General features: G+C 43.0%; 2 protein-coding genes across 3 annotated transcripts; both read left to right on the top strand.

The window, feature by feature from the left end:
- The first annotated feature begins 1,415 nt into the window (after positions 1-1,415).
- S100A5 (S100 calcium binding protein A5) lies at positions 1,416-5,664 on the top strand. Of its 2 annotated transcripts, XM_056814823.1 has the most exons (3): positions 1,416-1,541; positions 1,756-1,912; positions 4,451-5,664. In XM_056814823.1, exons 2-3 carry the CDS (start codon positions 1,775-1,777, stop codon positions 4,592-4,594), a joined length of 282 nt encoding a protein of 93 aa, XP_056670801.1. In that variant the 5' UTR covers positions 1,416-1,541; positions 1,756-1,774; the 3' UTR covers positions 4,595-5,664. The 2 variants fall into 2 exon arrangements, with proteins under 2 accessions (XP_056670801.1, XP_056670800.1); XM_056814822.1 differs by lacking the exon at positions 1,416-1,541 and having other exon boundaries at positions 1,638-1,912.
- A 5,649-nt stretch (positions 5,665-11,313) lies between these two features.
- On the top strand, positions 11,314-13,597 carry S100A6 (S100 calcium binding protein A6). The gene is made up of 3 exons (XM_001372250.4): positions 11,314-11,417; positions 12,427-12,588; positions 13,344-13,597. The coding sequence occupies exons 2-3, from the start codon at positions 12,451-12,453 to the stop codon at positions 13,479-13,481; spliced, it is 276 nt and encodes a 91-aa protein (XP_001372287.2). The 5' UTR covers positions 11,314-11,417; positions 12,427-12,450; the 3' UTR covers positions 13,482-13,597.
- The last annotated feature ends 2,896 nt before the right edge of the window (positions 13,598-16,493 follow it).

Consider the following 16,493-nt stretch of genomic DNA (forward strand, 5'->3'; position numbering starts at 1 on the left):
GCTTCTTTGGGGAATCACCTCAGTTCCTGTATGGTTGCCACCCTAAGCTCCCTGGAGGGGAAGTGATTTTCAAGCCTGTGCTATGGCAACTAGACATCTCCTGCTTTCTTCTCCCCCTGGGGTTTGTTTCACTTCTCCCTTGGCTCAAGATGACGGAATCAGGGACCTCCACCTTCAGGCTTCTCCTGGAGAGGCCATATACCCTCTTGGAAATTGTCCCACCCCCAATACCTCACTTAGTACTTTGTTTTGCAACTCTTTGATATGTCTTAATATATACTTCTGCACAACCTAGTTATCTGTTTGGGTCATAGGCTCCTGCTAGGAGGGGGAGAAGATAAATGATTGTTTTATTTCCCTTCATCCTTCATAGCCTTTGTTATCTCCCCCAGCATCAGCATAGCACAGAGCTCTGCATATTTTTTGCTTGTTTGTTTTTTGGTCTGGACCTGCGATTTCATCTGTACTAAGAACAACTTTCTTCAAGATCGACAACTTCTTTGCTAATTATAGACTTAGAGCAGAGATTCTTTAAGCTTTTTATGTGTCTTGGACCCCTTTGGCAGCTGTTTGTTGAAGCCTGGGGCCCCTTTCTTAGAATAATGTCTTTAAATGCAAAAAAAACCCCAAAACAATCACATGCAATTGCAAAGGGGACCAGTTACATTGAATTAGAGATATCAACATAATTTTGAAAAATAAGTTCATGGGCCCCAGGTTAAGAAGTCCCAAGTTAGGCACCAAGGAAGTTGGTTGGTTGGTGTCCTTTGGTACTTAGTGAGAACCAAAGTAACATTACTGATGACATCTTCTGACTTGTGCATAAATTGGATTTAAGTAAGATCTTGACTTTTGTCTGGCTACTAGACTTTGAAGATTTTGGAAGAGACTGAGGTTGACAACTTTGTGCAAGGAAGTACTAAGAAAAGAAGTGACTTAGACAGGGGTTGTATGTGTTAGAGGTATCTCTTGAACCCAGATCTTCCTTACTCTAAGGCTTGCTTCTTCTCTATCTACCATGATAAACTAACTGCCTCTGTACTTAGTAGGGTTTTATGTATATTGAATGGTTAAATGAATAAATGAATGAAAGATAGATATCTCTCTCCTCTCCTGCCATTTCTCTTCCTTCTTCTCATCTCTCATCTCTCTCTTGACCAGCCCATTCTCTAGTTTTCTGTGTCTTGGAGACTGGAGATCAACCTGTAACAACTGATCAACTCTTCCCCCACTTCCTCCCTAGTGCCCTATTTCTTCATTTCTGCTGGCTCTGTGCTCATGTTTCAGTATTTTTAGGACTTCCTCCTTACCCTGTCCCCCATATCCACTCTTAGTAAATATCTTGGTTGAAGAATCAGAGATCTGGGCAGAGATGAGAGCTGACTCTGAAGTAACTCACTCCTTGCATTGGAAGGGACGAGGAGGAAATGGTCATACCCCCATTCTCCTCTTTATATCTCCTTTGGGAGGTCAAGTTGTCCTTCCCTTCTTCCCTATTTGGGACAATCCTCAGGGTTTTTCCCCATCTTGAACATATTTAGGTAGGAGACTCTAAATTCCTTTGTCAATCAGTTCTAGTTTTTCACTTCTGTAGAAGCTGGCGCTGGCTCTCTCTCTCTCTCTCTCTCTCTCTCTCTCTCTCTCTCTCTCTCTCTCTCTCTCTGTGCATATATCTGTAGGAAGTTTCCTCCTGAGTTTAGCTTTAATTCCCTTAAAAGAACTTTTTTTTCTTTCTTCCTCTTCTCTGTTCTCTAGGTCTGAAAGTCTTGTTGGAATGGAGACTCCTCTTGAGAAGGCCCTGACAACCATGGTCACCACATTTCACAAATATTCAGGGAAGGAGGGCAGCAAATTGACCTTAAGCAGAAAAGAATTGAAGGAGCTGATCAAGAAGGAGCTCTGCCTGGGGGAGGTGAGTGTTCCCTTATCTCAAATGAGCTAAAGTGAGGAGACAGGGTAATAATACTTAAGAGATGTAAGCTATTATTATTCTCCTACCATTCATTACTCAGGTGATCTATCCTCCAACATTTACTCCAAACAGATTCAAGACTGATCATCCTCTATGGAGATAACTCTATTCTGAATACCAAGAGGGGAAGCATTCAGTGGAAGAGGGGAAGAGGAGATACAGACCTGACCTTGAGGGACAACCCCCCCCCCATCCCTTTCCCCAGTTTGATGGATAGAGACTCAGTCTCTGCTTTTAAGGGATTCCCAGTCTAATAGCTGTAAGGTGCAGGAAGGTTGTGGATAGTCCCTGAATTCAGGAACTTCTCTGTTTGATGAGAGAGATATAATCCTATCTTCAGGGAGCTCCTATTTTGATGGGGAGACATTGTTGTTATCTTCTGAGAATCCTGTCTTTTAGGGGACACAGGGGATACAACTATAGGCCTCAGAGAGAGACAGATGCAGAAAGAAAAAGACAAATAAACCACTGCTAGGATGAGGAGGAAAGAATTTAGGGGAAAAGACTGAGTGGCTCAGGCTGGTTAGGGAAGGTTTCATGGAGAACAGTGTGATGTAGTATTGGAAAGGAGAAAAGATAGACAGTGCAGGGGCTAGTGGCCTATGTAAAATCTAGGCTTAGAGAGAGGGAAGTGAGGATCATGAGGACAGATTTAACAAGTTTGAGGGTCATGGGAGATAAGGGGGAAGAACACACACAGGTGGAGAGGAAGAGTTAGTTTAAGAGAGGCCTTGAAGTAAGGCTGAATTTAATGAAACTCAATAGGGAATCATGGGACTACATCAGTAATGGGACTAACCAATTCTCCAGGTCTATTTTACCCAGAGCTGGTAGACCTTTGCCTTTCCTTGGGTGGTTCATTCTAATCTTCCCTGCCCTATTCTTCTTTCTTTTTCTTTCCTCCCTTCCTTCCTTCCTCCCTTCCTTCCTTCCTCCCTTCCTTCCTCCCTCCCTCCCTTTCTTCCTCCCTCCCTTTCTTTGTTTTCCTTCCTTCCTTCCTTCCTTCCTTCCTTCCTTCCTTCCTTCCTTCCTTCCTTCCTTCCTTCCTTCCTTCCTTCCTTCCTTCCTTCCTTCCTTCCTTCCTTCCTTCCTTCCTTCCTTCCTTCCTTCCTTCCTTCCTTCCTTCCTTCCTTCCTTCCTTCCTTCCTTCCTTCTTTCCTCTCTTCCTCCCTTCCTTACTCTCTTCCTCCCTTCTTTCCTCTCTCTCCCTACAATAGAAACTGGGAACACATCAGAACAAGGAATGGATCCCTGGAGGAATCTGATTCAGTGTGTGTGTGTGTGTGTGTGTGTGTGTGTGTGTGTTTTGGCAGCAATAATAATGTAGCCTGAAAGACTCTGAGCCTTCTTGCTACACCCCTTTGAAAATTCTGCTTTGAGGTCCTCTTATATAACTCCTTTTCCTTCTTGGTCCATAATAATGTCTTTTCTCCTTCTTAGAAGGGGCCATTCTTCAGAAAATGAGGGAGTTGGCCTCTGAGGTTTCCAGCCCTAGATCTATATTCTCAAGATTTATGTGTTTTCTTTTCTCACAGTCCCTAGGGGTTCCTGGCTGGGCCCTTGCCTTTTCTATGGCCTAGGGGTACCGGATAGGTGGATGGCAGATAAGAGGGTTCATTCCTCATTTAAAAAAATAACCCTTACCTTCCTTCTTAGAATCAATACAATGTATTGGTTTCAAGGCAGAAGAGTGGTAAGGGCTAGGAAATGGAGTTTAAGTGACTTGTCCAGGGTCACACAGCTAGGAAGTGTTTGAGGTCAAATTTGAACCCAGGACCTTCCATCTCTAGGCCTGGCTCTCAATCCACTGAGCCACCTAGTTGTTCTTAGCTCCCTTCTTTTGACAGAGGGTAGCCTAGGCATAGACCTTTTCTGAGCTCCACTGTGTTATTCCAAGACCTTTCAAACTCACCTAGGTTGGATAGTATAAGCATTTAGATACTCTCATTAAAAAAATGAAAACAGAGGCCCATAGTTGTGTGTGGTTTAATGCATTCTTCTGATGTAGTACAAAGAGTTTTAAGCTTAGAGTCAGAGTACTTGAATTCAAAAATCTGACTGCCACTTACTTCCTGAGTAAACTCGAGTAAGTCTCTCAAATTCTCTAGGCCTTAGTTTCCTCATTTGTTAACTGAGGGAATTAGATTAGATAGTCTCTTCTAGAAGCTACTTCCCTTCTAGAGTTAGGCCTATAGAACAGATCCTTTCTGTTCAGTGGTAAAATATATTTCATTTAAGAAAAAATATACTTTATATTATTGTATAGATTATATATTATTAGATATATTATTATTATATATTAAGGGTAGTAGACTAGTTTTTCTAACTTGGGTTGACTTTGCTTTCCCTGAACAATGAACACTTGTTTGCTGGGAGAGGAGTAAACATGGAGCCTGGAGTAAGGAGTGGAGGAAGGGAAAGAGAGAGTATATGTGTGGGATCTCTAAACTCTCCACCATTTTTCTCTTTCCCATCTAGAAAATGCAGGAGAGTGGCATTGATGAACTGATGAAAAGTCTGGACCGGAACAGTGACCAGGAGATTGACTTCAAGGAATATTCTGTATTCCTGACCACACTATGTATGGCCTACAATGACTTCTTCTTGGAAGATAATAAATAAGTGCATAATAGGCCACTGTCCTGGAGGCTAACCTTCCTAGTATAGTCTTTCTCTCTTCAAAAGGACTTCCATTTCCATCCTACCCCGCCCTATCTATAATAACACTAACACAATCCTCCAGGTCTATTTTATCTAGTGCTAGTAGACCCCTGTCTTTCTCTGGGTGGTACTCTCTAATCTTCCTTGTCTTCCTTCCTTCCTTCCTTCCTTCCTTCCTTCCTTCCTTCCTTCCTTCCTTCCTTCCTTCCTTCCTTCCTTCCTTCCTTCCTTCCTTCCTTCCTTCCTTCCTTCCTTCCTTCCTTCCTTCCTTCCTTCCTTCCTTCCTTCCTTCCTTCCCTCCTTCCCTCCTCCCTCCCTCCCTTCCTCCTTCCCTCCCTCCCTCTCACTTCCTCTCTCTCTGTCTCTCTCTGTCTCTCCCTATCTCTCTTCCTCTCCCTTCCCCTCCCTCTCTCCTTCTCTCCCCCCTTCATTCCTTCTTTTATTGGTCTGGACCTGTAATCTCATGGGTATATAACAAATGCAGACTAGCAAGTCACTGGAAATTTTTAAAGTTGTTTGAGATTTGCCCATGATTTGCCCCGATTTGCCCATGGCAGAGGGCAAGCATGTCAGGATTTGAAACTAGGTCATTTTAACTCTAAAGCTAGCCCTCTCTGTCCACGAGACCATATTTCCTTTCTTGCTTACAGTCTTCTTGAAAATATTTATTGATGTTTTTTAAAATCCACCTTCACTTTCCAAAGACTCTCCTTCTCCAATCCTCCCTATAAAATTCTCTCTATTAAAAATGTAGTTAAGCAAAAAAAAAAAAATAACACATTGGTGGGGACTGATATTGTATGCTTTATTCTATCAAATAACTAATCAATAATCATTTATTAAGTACCTACTATGTGCCAGGCTCTCTATCTATAGTCAGAGGAATCTCTTGTCCAAGGAAAGGAGGTTTGTTTCATCATCACTCCTGAGGAATCAAGATTACTCCCACCCTCACCCTCCAACCCTCTTTCCTAGAAGCAATGTTCCTAGAAGCAATCTCTTAATTTCTCCTGCAGATAATAAAAGTTTTTCACTTCAAAGTGTTTTGGGACTGATTGTGATTGAAGGGAGGAAGGCAGGAGGGAACTCAGGGCACAGACTTTGGGGGGTTAAGAGGGGGAGGGAGCTCTCCTTATTTCACTGGTGAAAGATTTTGAAATTTCATGGTTATTTCCCTCATCTGTAGAGATTTCAACCCCTTTGGATTTTTCTTGGACAATCTTCAAGAGTTGCTGTGGCCCCATAGCCATGCTGAACCACAATAATCCTTCATATTTTCATAGTATAGAAAAAAATTCCTTGAAGTCAAGGATTGTTTCCATTTCTTATTTGTCTTGTGTCCATACAGGACAAGTAAGAAACGGAAACAATCCTTGAAGCAATTGAGAGGCGGCCATCAAATTCAGATCCTTGATTGTACAAATGAGGAAATTGAGGCTGAGAGAAATTAAGGGGCTTGCCAGAGATTACATAACATCTGAGGCAGCATTAAAAAAAAAACTGTTACCTTACATCTTAGAATCAATATTATGTATTGGTTCTGAGGCAGAAGAGCGATAAGAATGGGTCATAAATTTTTTTTTTAATTTTGAAAATTTTATTTAATTAGTCAATTTAGAACATTATTCCTTGGTTACAGGAATCATATTCTTTTCCTCCCCTTCCCCACCTCTTCCCATAGCTGACACAAAATTCCATTGGGTTTTACATGTGTCCTTGATCAGAACCTATTTCCATGTTGTTGGTGTTTGCAGTAGGATGATCATTTGGTGTCTACATCCCCAGGCATATCCCCCCTCTACCCATGTAATCAAGCAGTTGTTTTTCTTCTGTGTTTCTATGCCCACAGTTTTTTCTCTGAATGTAGATAGTGTTCTTTCTCATATATCCCTCTGGGTTGTTCAGGATCACTGCATTGCCAGTAATGGAGAAGTCCATTACATTTGATTGTACCACAGTGTATCAGTCTCTGTGATTAGTGTTCTCCTGGTTCTGTTCCTTTCACTCTGCATCAATTCTTGGAGGTTGTTTCAATTCCCATGGAATTCCTCCACTTTATTATTCCTTTGAGCACAATAGTATTCCATCACCAACAGATACCACAAGGTGTTTAGCCATGCCCCAAATGAAGGGCATCCCCTCATTTTCCAATTTTTTTTTGCCACCACAAAGAGCGCAGCTATGAATAATAATGGTCATATAGCTAGGAAGTTTCTGAGGCCAGAATTGTATCCAGGACCTTCCATCTGCAGGCTGACTCATTTTTCACTGAACCACCTAGCTGCCCCCTTTACCTTCTATCTTAGAATCAATACAAGTATTGATTACAAGACAGGAGAGGCAATGGCTAGGTAAACAGGTCAAGTGATTTGCATAGGGCCACATAGCTAGGAAGGACCTGAGGTCACATTTGAACCCAGGACCTCCCATCTCTAGGCCTGGCCTCAATCCACTGAGCCACCTAGCTGCCCCTGAGGCAGAATTTGAATGAAGGCCTGCCTGACTCCAAGACTAGGAGTCTGTCTACTGTGTTGAGACTCTTGGTAGTCTCTTAATATAGCGTGATGGATTCACTTAACCAGGACTTTCAATGGCAATCTTGTTAAACAAATATTTGCCAGTGAAACAATGTTTTTCCCTTAGGGAGTTTGCTAGGGAGAAATTACATATTCACAGTAAATACAAAGAAGTTTAAGATCTTTTGCCACATGTTGAAGAAGTGAAGATTTGAAATAAAAAATGATATGAACCCAGTCCTCAGGGAATTTAGATACTGTCAGAGGATACAACATACCCACATGTGAATAAAGTCAAGGAAATTTCAAGAGGGTGAGAGCCCTGACAACTTGGTGGGTAGGTGGGAACCTTAGGGGAGGTCTTATAATAAGCTCATGAGGAAGAGATTGTGAGGTCTTTGAAGGCAGGGACCAGCTTTTTTTTTTTTTTGGTATCTCTAGTGCTTAGCACAGTGCCTGACACATAGTAGGCACTTTATAAATGTTCATCAAATGGAATTGCAAAGTATCAATATTTCCATTTTTTGGGAAAATTTTTATTTGATTAATTAATTTTCCATGGTTACATGATTCATGTTCTTTTCCTCCCCTCCTCCCACCCCCTTCTGTAGCCAATGAGCAATTCCACTGGGCTTTATATGTGTAATTGATCAAGATCTATTTCCATATTATTAATATTTGCACTAGAATGATCATTTAGAGTCTATATCCCCAATCATATCCCCATTGAACCATGTGATCAAGTAGTTCTTTTTCTTCTGTGTTTCTGCTCCCACAGTTGTTCCTCTGATTGTGGATAGGGTTCTTTCTCATAAGTTCCTCAGAATTGTCCTGAATCATTGCACTGCTGCTAGTAGAGAAGTCCATTACATTCAATTGTTCCACAGTGTTTCAGTCTCTGTGTACAATGTTCTCCTGGTTCTGCTCCTTTCATTCTGCATCAATTCCTGGAGCTCATTCCAGTTCACATGGAATCCCTTCAGTTCATTATTCCTTTGAGCACAAGAGTATTCCATCACCAACATATACCACAGTTTGTTCAGCCATTCCCCAATTGAAGGGCATGCCCTCATTTTCCAATATTTTGCTTCCACAAAGAGTGTGGCTTATATAAGTAATTTTTATATTTTATAAAGTTTATTAATAATCACTTAATGTAAAGGGATATGAAGGTAATTATTTAACAAAATATAAGACCACATGAGTAGATTCTCCTGCCACTCACCTCATATCACCTCTACCTTCTGGCTTTTATAAAGAGGCTCCATATTTCATTAAAGTCCCCTATACCTTATATCTTTCATATGCTTATCCTCTCTCACCTTCTACTACTTACTTTTACCAACACTCAATTTTTTTGGGGAAAATTTTATTTAATTAGTCAATTTAGAACATTATTCTTTGGTTACAAGAATCATATTCTTTCCCTCCCCTATCCCCACCCCTTTTCATAACTGACCCGTAATTCCACTGAGTTTTACATGTGTCCTTGATCAAAACCTATTTCCATGTTGTTGGTGTTTGCAGTAGGATGATCATTTAGTGTCTACATCCCCAGTCATATCCCCACCTCTACCCATGTAATCAAGCAGTGTTTTTCTTCTGTGTTTCTACTCCCACAGTTTTTCCTCTGCATGTGGATAGTGTTCTTTCTCATAGATCCCTCTGGGTTGTTCAGGATCACTGCATTGCCAGTAATGGAGAAGTCCATTACATTTGATTGTACCACAGTGTATCAGTCTCTGTGATTAATGTTCTCCTGGTTCTGTTCCTTTCATTCTGCATCAATTCTTGGAGGTTGTTTCAATTCCCATGGAATTCCTCCACTTTATTATTTCTTTGAGGATAATAGCATTCCATCACCAATAGGTACCACCATTTTTTCAGCCATTCCCCAATTGGAGGGAATCCCCTTATTTTCCAATTTTTTTTTGCCACCACAAAGAATGTAGCTATGCATATTCTTGTTCAAGTCTTTCCCCCTTATTATCTCTTTGGGGTACAAACCCAGCAGTGCTATGGATGGATCAAAGGGCAGACAGTCTTTTAGCACCCTTTGGGCATAGTTCCAAATTGCCCTCCATAATTGTTGGATCAATTCACAACTCCACTAGCAATGCATGAATGTCCCAATTTTGCCACATCCCCTCCAATATTTATTACTTTCCTTTGCTGTCATGTTAGCCAATCTGCTAGGTGTGAGGTGGTACTTCAGAGTTATTTTGATTTGTATTTCTCTAATTATAAGAGATTTAGAACACTTTTTCATGTGCTTATTGATAGTTTTGATTTCTTTATCTGAAAATTGCCTATTCATATCCCTTGCCCATTTATCAATTGGAGAATGTCTTGCTTTTTTGTACAATTGAGTTAGCTCCTTATAAATTTGAGTAATTAGACCTTTGTCAGAGGTTTTGGTTATAAAGATTTTTTTCCCAATTTGTTGCTTCCCTTCTAATTTTGGTTGCATTGGTTTTGTTTGTATAAAACCTTTTTAATTTAATGTAATCAAAATTATTTATTTTACATTTTGTAATATTTTCTAAGTCTTGCTTGGTCTTAAAAATCATTTCTTTCCCATAGATCTGATAGGTAAACTATTGTATATTCATCTAATTTACTTATAGTTTTCGTCTTTATATTCAAGTCATTCATGTATTCTGAATTTATCTTGGTATAGAATGTGAGATGTTGATCTAAACCTAATCTCTCCCATACTGTTTTCCAACTTCCCAGCAATTTTTGTTAAATAGTGGATTTTTGTCCCCAAAGCTGGGCTCTTTGGGTTTATCATACACTGTCTTGCTCAGGTTATTTACCCCAAGTCTTCAATATTTCCATTTTACAGATAAAGGAGCTGAAGCTTACAGAGAGGTTAAATGATTTGCCCAAAGTCTTCTCATAAACAGTATGTATTGGAGCTAAGAATTAAACTTGGTTCTTCCAGCTTCTTTCAAGTCTCACAGAGCATCAGGGCATCTGAGTTCTTATCCAAGCTCTCCTCTCCTTCTCCTCCTCTTGACCTTTCCCTGTCCCTGTTCCTGTTTGGGAAAGTCTCAAACAGGGGAAGTCATTGAACTGACTCCAGAAAACCTACTGTTTTTCTATTCTATGAAATGGGGAGACTAATCCCAGATCTGTGGTTCCAAGCTCCCAGAGAAAACAGGAAAATGAACAGGAATCAAAGGGCAAAATTCCTTCAAATGACATGTACCAGGGGAAAGCTTCCTGTAATTATAACGGCTATGATTATGTCATGATTATGATTATATTGTGATTATCACACACACACACACACACACACACACACACACACATCTAGCTCTGGGTAGAGGTATTGAAGTTGTAGAAGTCTGTTTGGCTATTCCCAGCCTTTCCATCATCTTTGCTTCTTACTCTCTTCAAAGCTGCCCAGTGGCCTCCTGTTCCTGTTCGCTCTCTCACTTCCCACATTTACTGGCCTAACCTCTAACAACTCATTTTTCTCGCTTCTGGGATTGTTATGTGGAAAATAGTCAGCAAAGCTTATAAATTAGTTGTTGCTGTGATGGTTGCTATTCCCTTAAAATAATACAAAACCAAAACAAAATCTGGCTCTCAAGAAATGTTCTGACATACTCAGCCATGTGTAAATGTCTAATGAGATTTAATGTCTTGCCACTCCTAGGAATATGGGGTAGGGGTCGACACCTCAAGTTAAAGGTTTAATGATAATATCAGGCGGTAGGAATGTCAGGGAAAGAGATGAATTTTTTTTTTTTAATTTGGTCTGGGTCTTTCTTAGGGCCTCTGAAGCCACAGAGAAGGACCCCAGGTTAAAAGAAAAATAACCCCAAATCCCACCTTCTCACCTGACATTCCTATTGCCTGATATTATCATTAGACCTTTGCCTTAAGACTTTGGTCCCTGCCCCAAATTCCTAGGAGGGGTAAGACTTATTAAGCCTCATTACACCTTTATACACACAGACATTAAAAAAAGGACTTGGGGCCAATGGTCATATCAATGGGGACAGCTGCCAGGTGGAAGCCTGAAGGCACCAGAGCGCTGGGAGGTGCAGGCAGGGGAATGGAAAATAGAATTGTGTAAGTGGCTGGAGGCCTGGGGTGGGTGTGGCAGAATTCCCCCCATCCTCCCCTGTGATTGGACGTGGGGAAAGTGGCCCTCATCAGACCGCCCTCTGGGAGGCCAGGGGATGCAGTATATAAGGATGGCTGGAGAGTGACCCTGAAGATCCACTTTCCTCCTCAGCTTTCTCCTGCTTTCGGTGAGTTCTCCTTTCCCCCGGGACTCTGTCCTGGTCTCTCCATCCCACAGAGGATGCTCTGGCCTCTCCTCCTCCTCCTGGGTGGTCACTGTTGAGTTCTCTCTGACCTTCCTGGGCCTTTTTCCCTCCCAGGGCTGCTGAGAGCTCCCAGATTGTAGGATCTGGTCTGTTTGGGGATTGCAGACCTTCACGTTGATGCTTCAGGGGCATGGGGTGGGGGTGGGGCGGGATGGGGTGCCCTGGCTTGGGATGGGCTAGAGCTGCTCCTGATACTCACTGGTTGGCCAGATGCCTTTGAGTATCTTTCTGGTTATGTGTATGGATTTGTCTTGCTGAGGGGTGTAGAAGCGTGTGTGCGTATCAATAATCAAGGCTGTAGAGTAGTGGAAGGAATTCAGGACTTGGGGAGTCAGGAGATCTGGATTGAAGACCACTAACTAATTGTGTGACCTTGGAGGAGTCACTTCCCTTTCCCAGGCCTCAGTTTCTCAGTCTGTAAAGTGTCAGACTTAGACTGGATGGTCTCTAAAATAAATCTCTGAAAAAAGTTCCTTTGAGCTTTAACAATCCAGTGTGTGGTGGAATCTGGATAGAGCAAATTCAGAGAGTATGTGGGGCCTGGCTGTGAATTTGGAAGCTGCTAGCTGCTATTCCCCAGTCTCCCCTACTCTCACTCCTTCTTCTCTTCTCTTGGACTCACCTAGCTTCCCAGAGCCTGGTACTGTGGTCAAATCCATGCCTCCCTTTACTCCGTCCAGGATGTCTGCCTGGGACTCTCTTCTCCCTGCACACACAATCTCTCTGGGAGTCCTGAAGATACCATCCTTCCAAACCCCTCCAAACTCTCACCTCCGGCTTTTGATTCCAGAATGGGGGTACAGTCCCAGCAACTGAAAGAGAAAGGCCCATTCCCTTGGCTTGGGGCCCTGTGAGCATTAATTCTTTGCACTTCTCTCCATGTTCCCTTCCCTCTTTCCCCACCATTCATCTCTACTTTTCTGGGTCTTAGCTGCTCAACGCGAACCTGACAGCTATGGAGTCCACGCTGAATGACGCTCTTTGTAGCATCATCCTCATCTTCCACAAATATTCAAGCAGGGAGGGCGACAAGAACACCCTAAACAAGCAGGAGCTGAAGGAGCTGATTGAGAATGAACTGGGCCTTGGTGATGTTAGTATCTCCCTCTGACCAGATGGTCAGGGTTTTTCTTTGCTTCCCTTTTCCCCTTTGCCTCTGCCCCAGCCAGCCCTCTCCAGGAACCCCTTTAGGGCTGGACTGGGGAGGAGTAGGGTGGGTAGGGGTGAGGGGGCAACCAATTGTACCTAGTCTTCACCGGAGTTGGAAGAAAAGAAGGATGAAATCAATGGGAGATTAAGTCCTGGCTAACCAAAATGGATGGACAATAGAAAATTCCCATTGGAATCATTGTTCTCAGCCATTTCAAACATGTCCAAATCTGAGATCCCTGTTCTATATTGCCTTAAGTTTGAAGTAGTGAGATAGAGGCAGTTAGGTGGCCCAGTGGATAGAGTGCCAAGTCTGGAGCCAGGAGGATCTGGGTTCAAATCTGGTTTAGACACTTCCTACCTGTGTGACCTTGGATGAGCCACTTAGCCCTGTTTGCCTACTAGCTCTTGCCCTTCTGTTTTAAGAGTTGTTACTAAGACAGAAAGTAAGGGTTGTGAAAAAGAAGTGGTGAGAGAGGGGACAAAATAAAGAACACAGGATTGAAAAAATGAGTGGAGTGGGGACTGTCCCAGATGAGAGAGCAGAATAATAATATTACAATTGGAAATAGGGAAGGCTATGGGGTGGGGATGGGGGGATAGTAGTGGAGAGAGTTTATCAGAGGGAGAAGATATTCCTAGGAGGATCGAAAGGGAGGTCCCATTAAAGCATTTGTATTTCTTACTCTTCCATATTAGAAAATTGAAGATTCAGAAATTGTGGAATTGATGAACAGTCTGGACCAGAACAAGCATGAGGAAGTGAACTTCCAGGAATTTATCTCTTTCCTTGGGACTGTGGCCTTGATCTGCAATGAACTTCTGAAGGGGGAGTAAATAATTTGCAGAAAGGAATATGGGAGTGGGGGTGCTCTCCCTGGGCCCCTAACTGACCTGCCACAGCAATGGATGTGTAGTGTAGAGTTTGTATATTAAATAAAGTTTGAATCTGTTTTGGTCTCTTTATGATTCTTGATTTCTGACTTGGTTACTGTTTGTTTTTTAGACTTTTTACCTTAACTGTGTACCCCTTCCCCCTTCCTTTTTGAATTCTTCCCACTCTCCCTTGTTTCTGTACTGTTAGAAGGGCTCCCTAAAGTGGTCGATTATTGCATTGTAACCCCAGTAGGGAGGAGGGGATTGGGGTAGGAGGAGGCCCTGCGGTCTGGGACAGCACTGGGTAGTCTGCACAGACATAAATTTTTCAGAGAGCAGCATATCGCCAAGGCAAACTGATTATATCAAACTTCCTTCTTAGCATCATCAGAATGGGGCAGTTTAATCACAGAAGGCTTCCTGGGCCTGGAGAATTCAGGTTTGGAAGGAATCCAGGAATTATAGAGGAGATGGGACGTGGGCAGGCTGTGATCTGATAGAGCTCTGGGGAAGGGTTTGTCTCTTCTTATAATTATAGAATCAGACACCTGCCATGGACTCACTCCTGAGATCATCTAGGCCAAACCTCTCACTTTTCAGAGGACAAACACTAAGGCCACTTTCCTTCCTATCCCCAAGTGACTTGTCCAAGATCTTTGTAACTCAAGGGCTAGATTCTGAGCTTATGACCTCCATTGTGGTATTCTCTCCTTTCTAGCCATCCAGAGATTGCTGACCAGGGCCTCTGGAGTGAAATACACAGGAATAGTCCCTGCTCTTGGGGAGTTTGCAGGCTGTGCCAGGGTATTCCTGAACAGGGGACTTTAGAGTCTTCTCCTCCTGCTCCTATCTGTCTCTTAGATTATCTCTTAGTCCCCTACCCTGATGTCCAGCTCTTTAGGCCTCATCCACTCCAATATAACCATTCCCTGTCCTGACACATAATTCTCATAAACCATCTCTCTTTCTCTGACACTCAGCCCTCATTCCTTACACCCATTCCCTGTCCCTGACACTCAGCCCTCATTCCTTACACCCATTCCCTGTCCCTGACACTCAGCCCTCATTCCTTACACCCATTCCCTGTCCCTGACACTCAGCCCTCATTTTGCACACCCATTCCCTGTCCCTGACACTCAGCCCTCATTTCTTACACCCATTCCCTGTCCCTGACACTCAGCCCTCATTTTGCACACCCATTCCCTGTCCCTGACACTCAGCCCTCATTTTGTACATCCATTCCCTGTCCCTGACACTCAGCCCTCATTTTGCACACCCATTCCCTGTCCCTGACACTCAGCCCTCATTTCTTACACCCATTCCCTGTCCCTGACACTCAGCCCTCATTTTGCACACCCATTCCCTGTCCCTGACACTCAGCCCTCATTTTGTACATCCATTCCCTGTCCCTGACACTCAGCCCTCATTTTGCACACCCATTCCCTGTCCCTGACACTCAGCCCTCATTTCTTACACCCATTCCCTGTCCCTGACACTCAGCCCTCATTCCTTACACCCATTCCCTGTCCCTGACACTCAGCCCTCATTTTGCACACCCATTCCCTGTCCCTGACACTCAGCCCTCATTCCTTACACCCATTCCCTGTCCCTGACACTCAGCCCTCATTTTGCACACCCATTCCCTGTCCCTGACACTCAGCCCTCATTTTGCACACCCATCCCTTGTTCCTTACACATAACTTTCATCACCTATCTTCCTGTAGTTGATACTCTTCTCATTCCTTACACCCATCTGTTGCTGAAATTCCTCTCATTCCCTTTATTTTTTACTGACACTCGGTGCACCTCATTTCCTACATTCATCACTAACATTTAGGTCATTTCCTAAAATTGACCTCTATCTTTGTCACGCCCTCTGTCCTTGACATATTTGGAAACATCTGGGGCTCCCAAGTCCTTATGCTGAACCTTCGGGCTTCCCAGCTTTACCTTCAAGTATAATTCCAAATTGTTTTCTTGACTTGGAAGGTAATGGGTCAAGAAGACCTTCTGATGTATGTTTCATGGACCCACTCCTAGCCCCTGGACCCAGTTTCCCTCCTGTAGGTGCCACATATCTTCCCTAGAGTCCTGGTAGGACTGGTAGCTGTGCAAGCATGTGAATCACTTTGAAAAGCTGGGATTAGGGAGGGAGACAGAAGGAGTAAATATACCTACTGTTTGAGGACAATAGAAGGGTGGGATGGGATGGGCAGAAAATGACTTAAATGAAAGTCAATATTGATCTGACTTCCACTTGATCAGTTGACTGAATCAGCCACCTGGAACCTAATTGTTGTCAAATTTTATTCCCATCCCTCTCTGCAGTGGGGAAGGATGATTAAAGAGGATGTGGCATTGTTTGATTGTAAAGGAAGAGAGCTAGATTGGTCCAGAGGACAATGGGGTTTCGGCTAGCAAAGCAGCAGCAGCAGTTGCTGAAACCTGCCTATATCCCACCTCCCAGGAGGCCTGGCTTCCCTGAGAAGTTCTCCTTTTCTGGGATTCCCTAAGTCTGGTTGTGTGAGAAATGGGCCATGACCCACAAGGTAGCTTTGAGTTTGAAGAAGAGACAGTCCTTGCTCTAGGACAGCTCCTGGAAAACTTGTCTCTCATGCCAATCTCTTCAGTGGCAAGGACGGCTTTTGTTATTATTCCTATTCATTGAGGAAATTTTGGTGTCTCTGATCAGGGCCTCTTAGTGGTAGTTCTTCTCTGCTACTATAGGAAATGTAGGCCCTGTTGCTGGTCATAAAACAAGTTTTAAGAGCTTACTCTCTTCAGGGGCCTCTAGATCAGTGGTTCTCAACCTTTCTAATGCCATGACCCCGCAATACAGTTCCTCATGTTGAGGCGACCCCAAACCAAAAAATTATTTTAGGGGCTACTTCAAAACTGTAATTTTGCTACAGTTATGATTTGGAATGTAAATACCTGATATGCATTATGTATTCTCATTGCTATAAATCAAAC

This window comes from Monodelphis domestica, chromosome 2 (genome assembly GCF_027887165.1).
Source record: "Monodelphis domestica isolate mMonDom1 chromosome 2, mMonDom1.pri, whole genome shotgun sequence".
NCBI lineage: Eukaryota > Metazoa > Chordata > Mammalia > Didelphimorphia > Didelphidae > Monodelphis > Monodelphis domestica.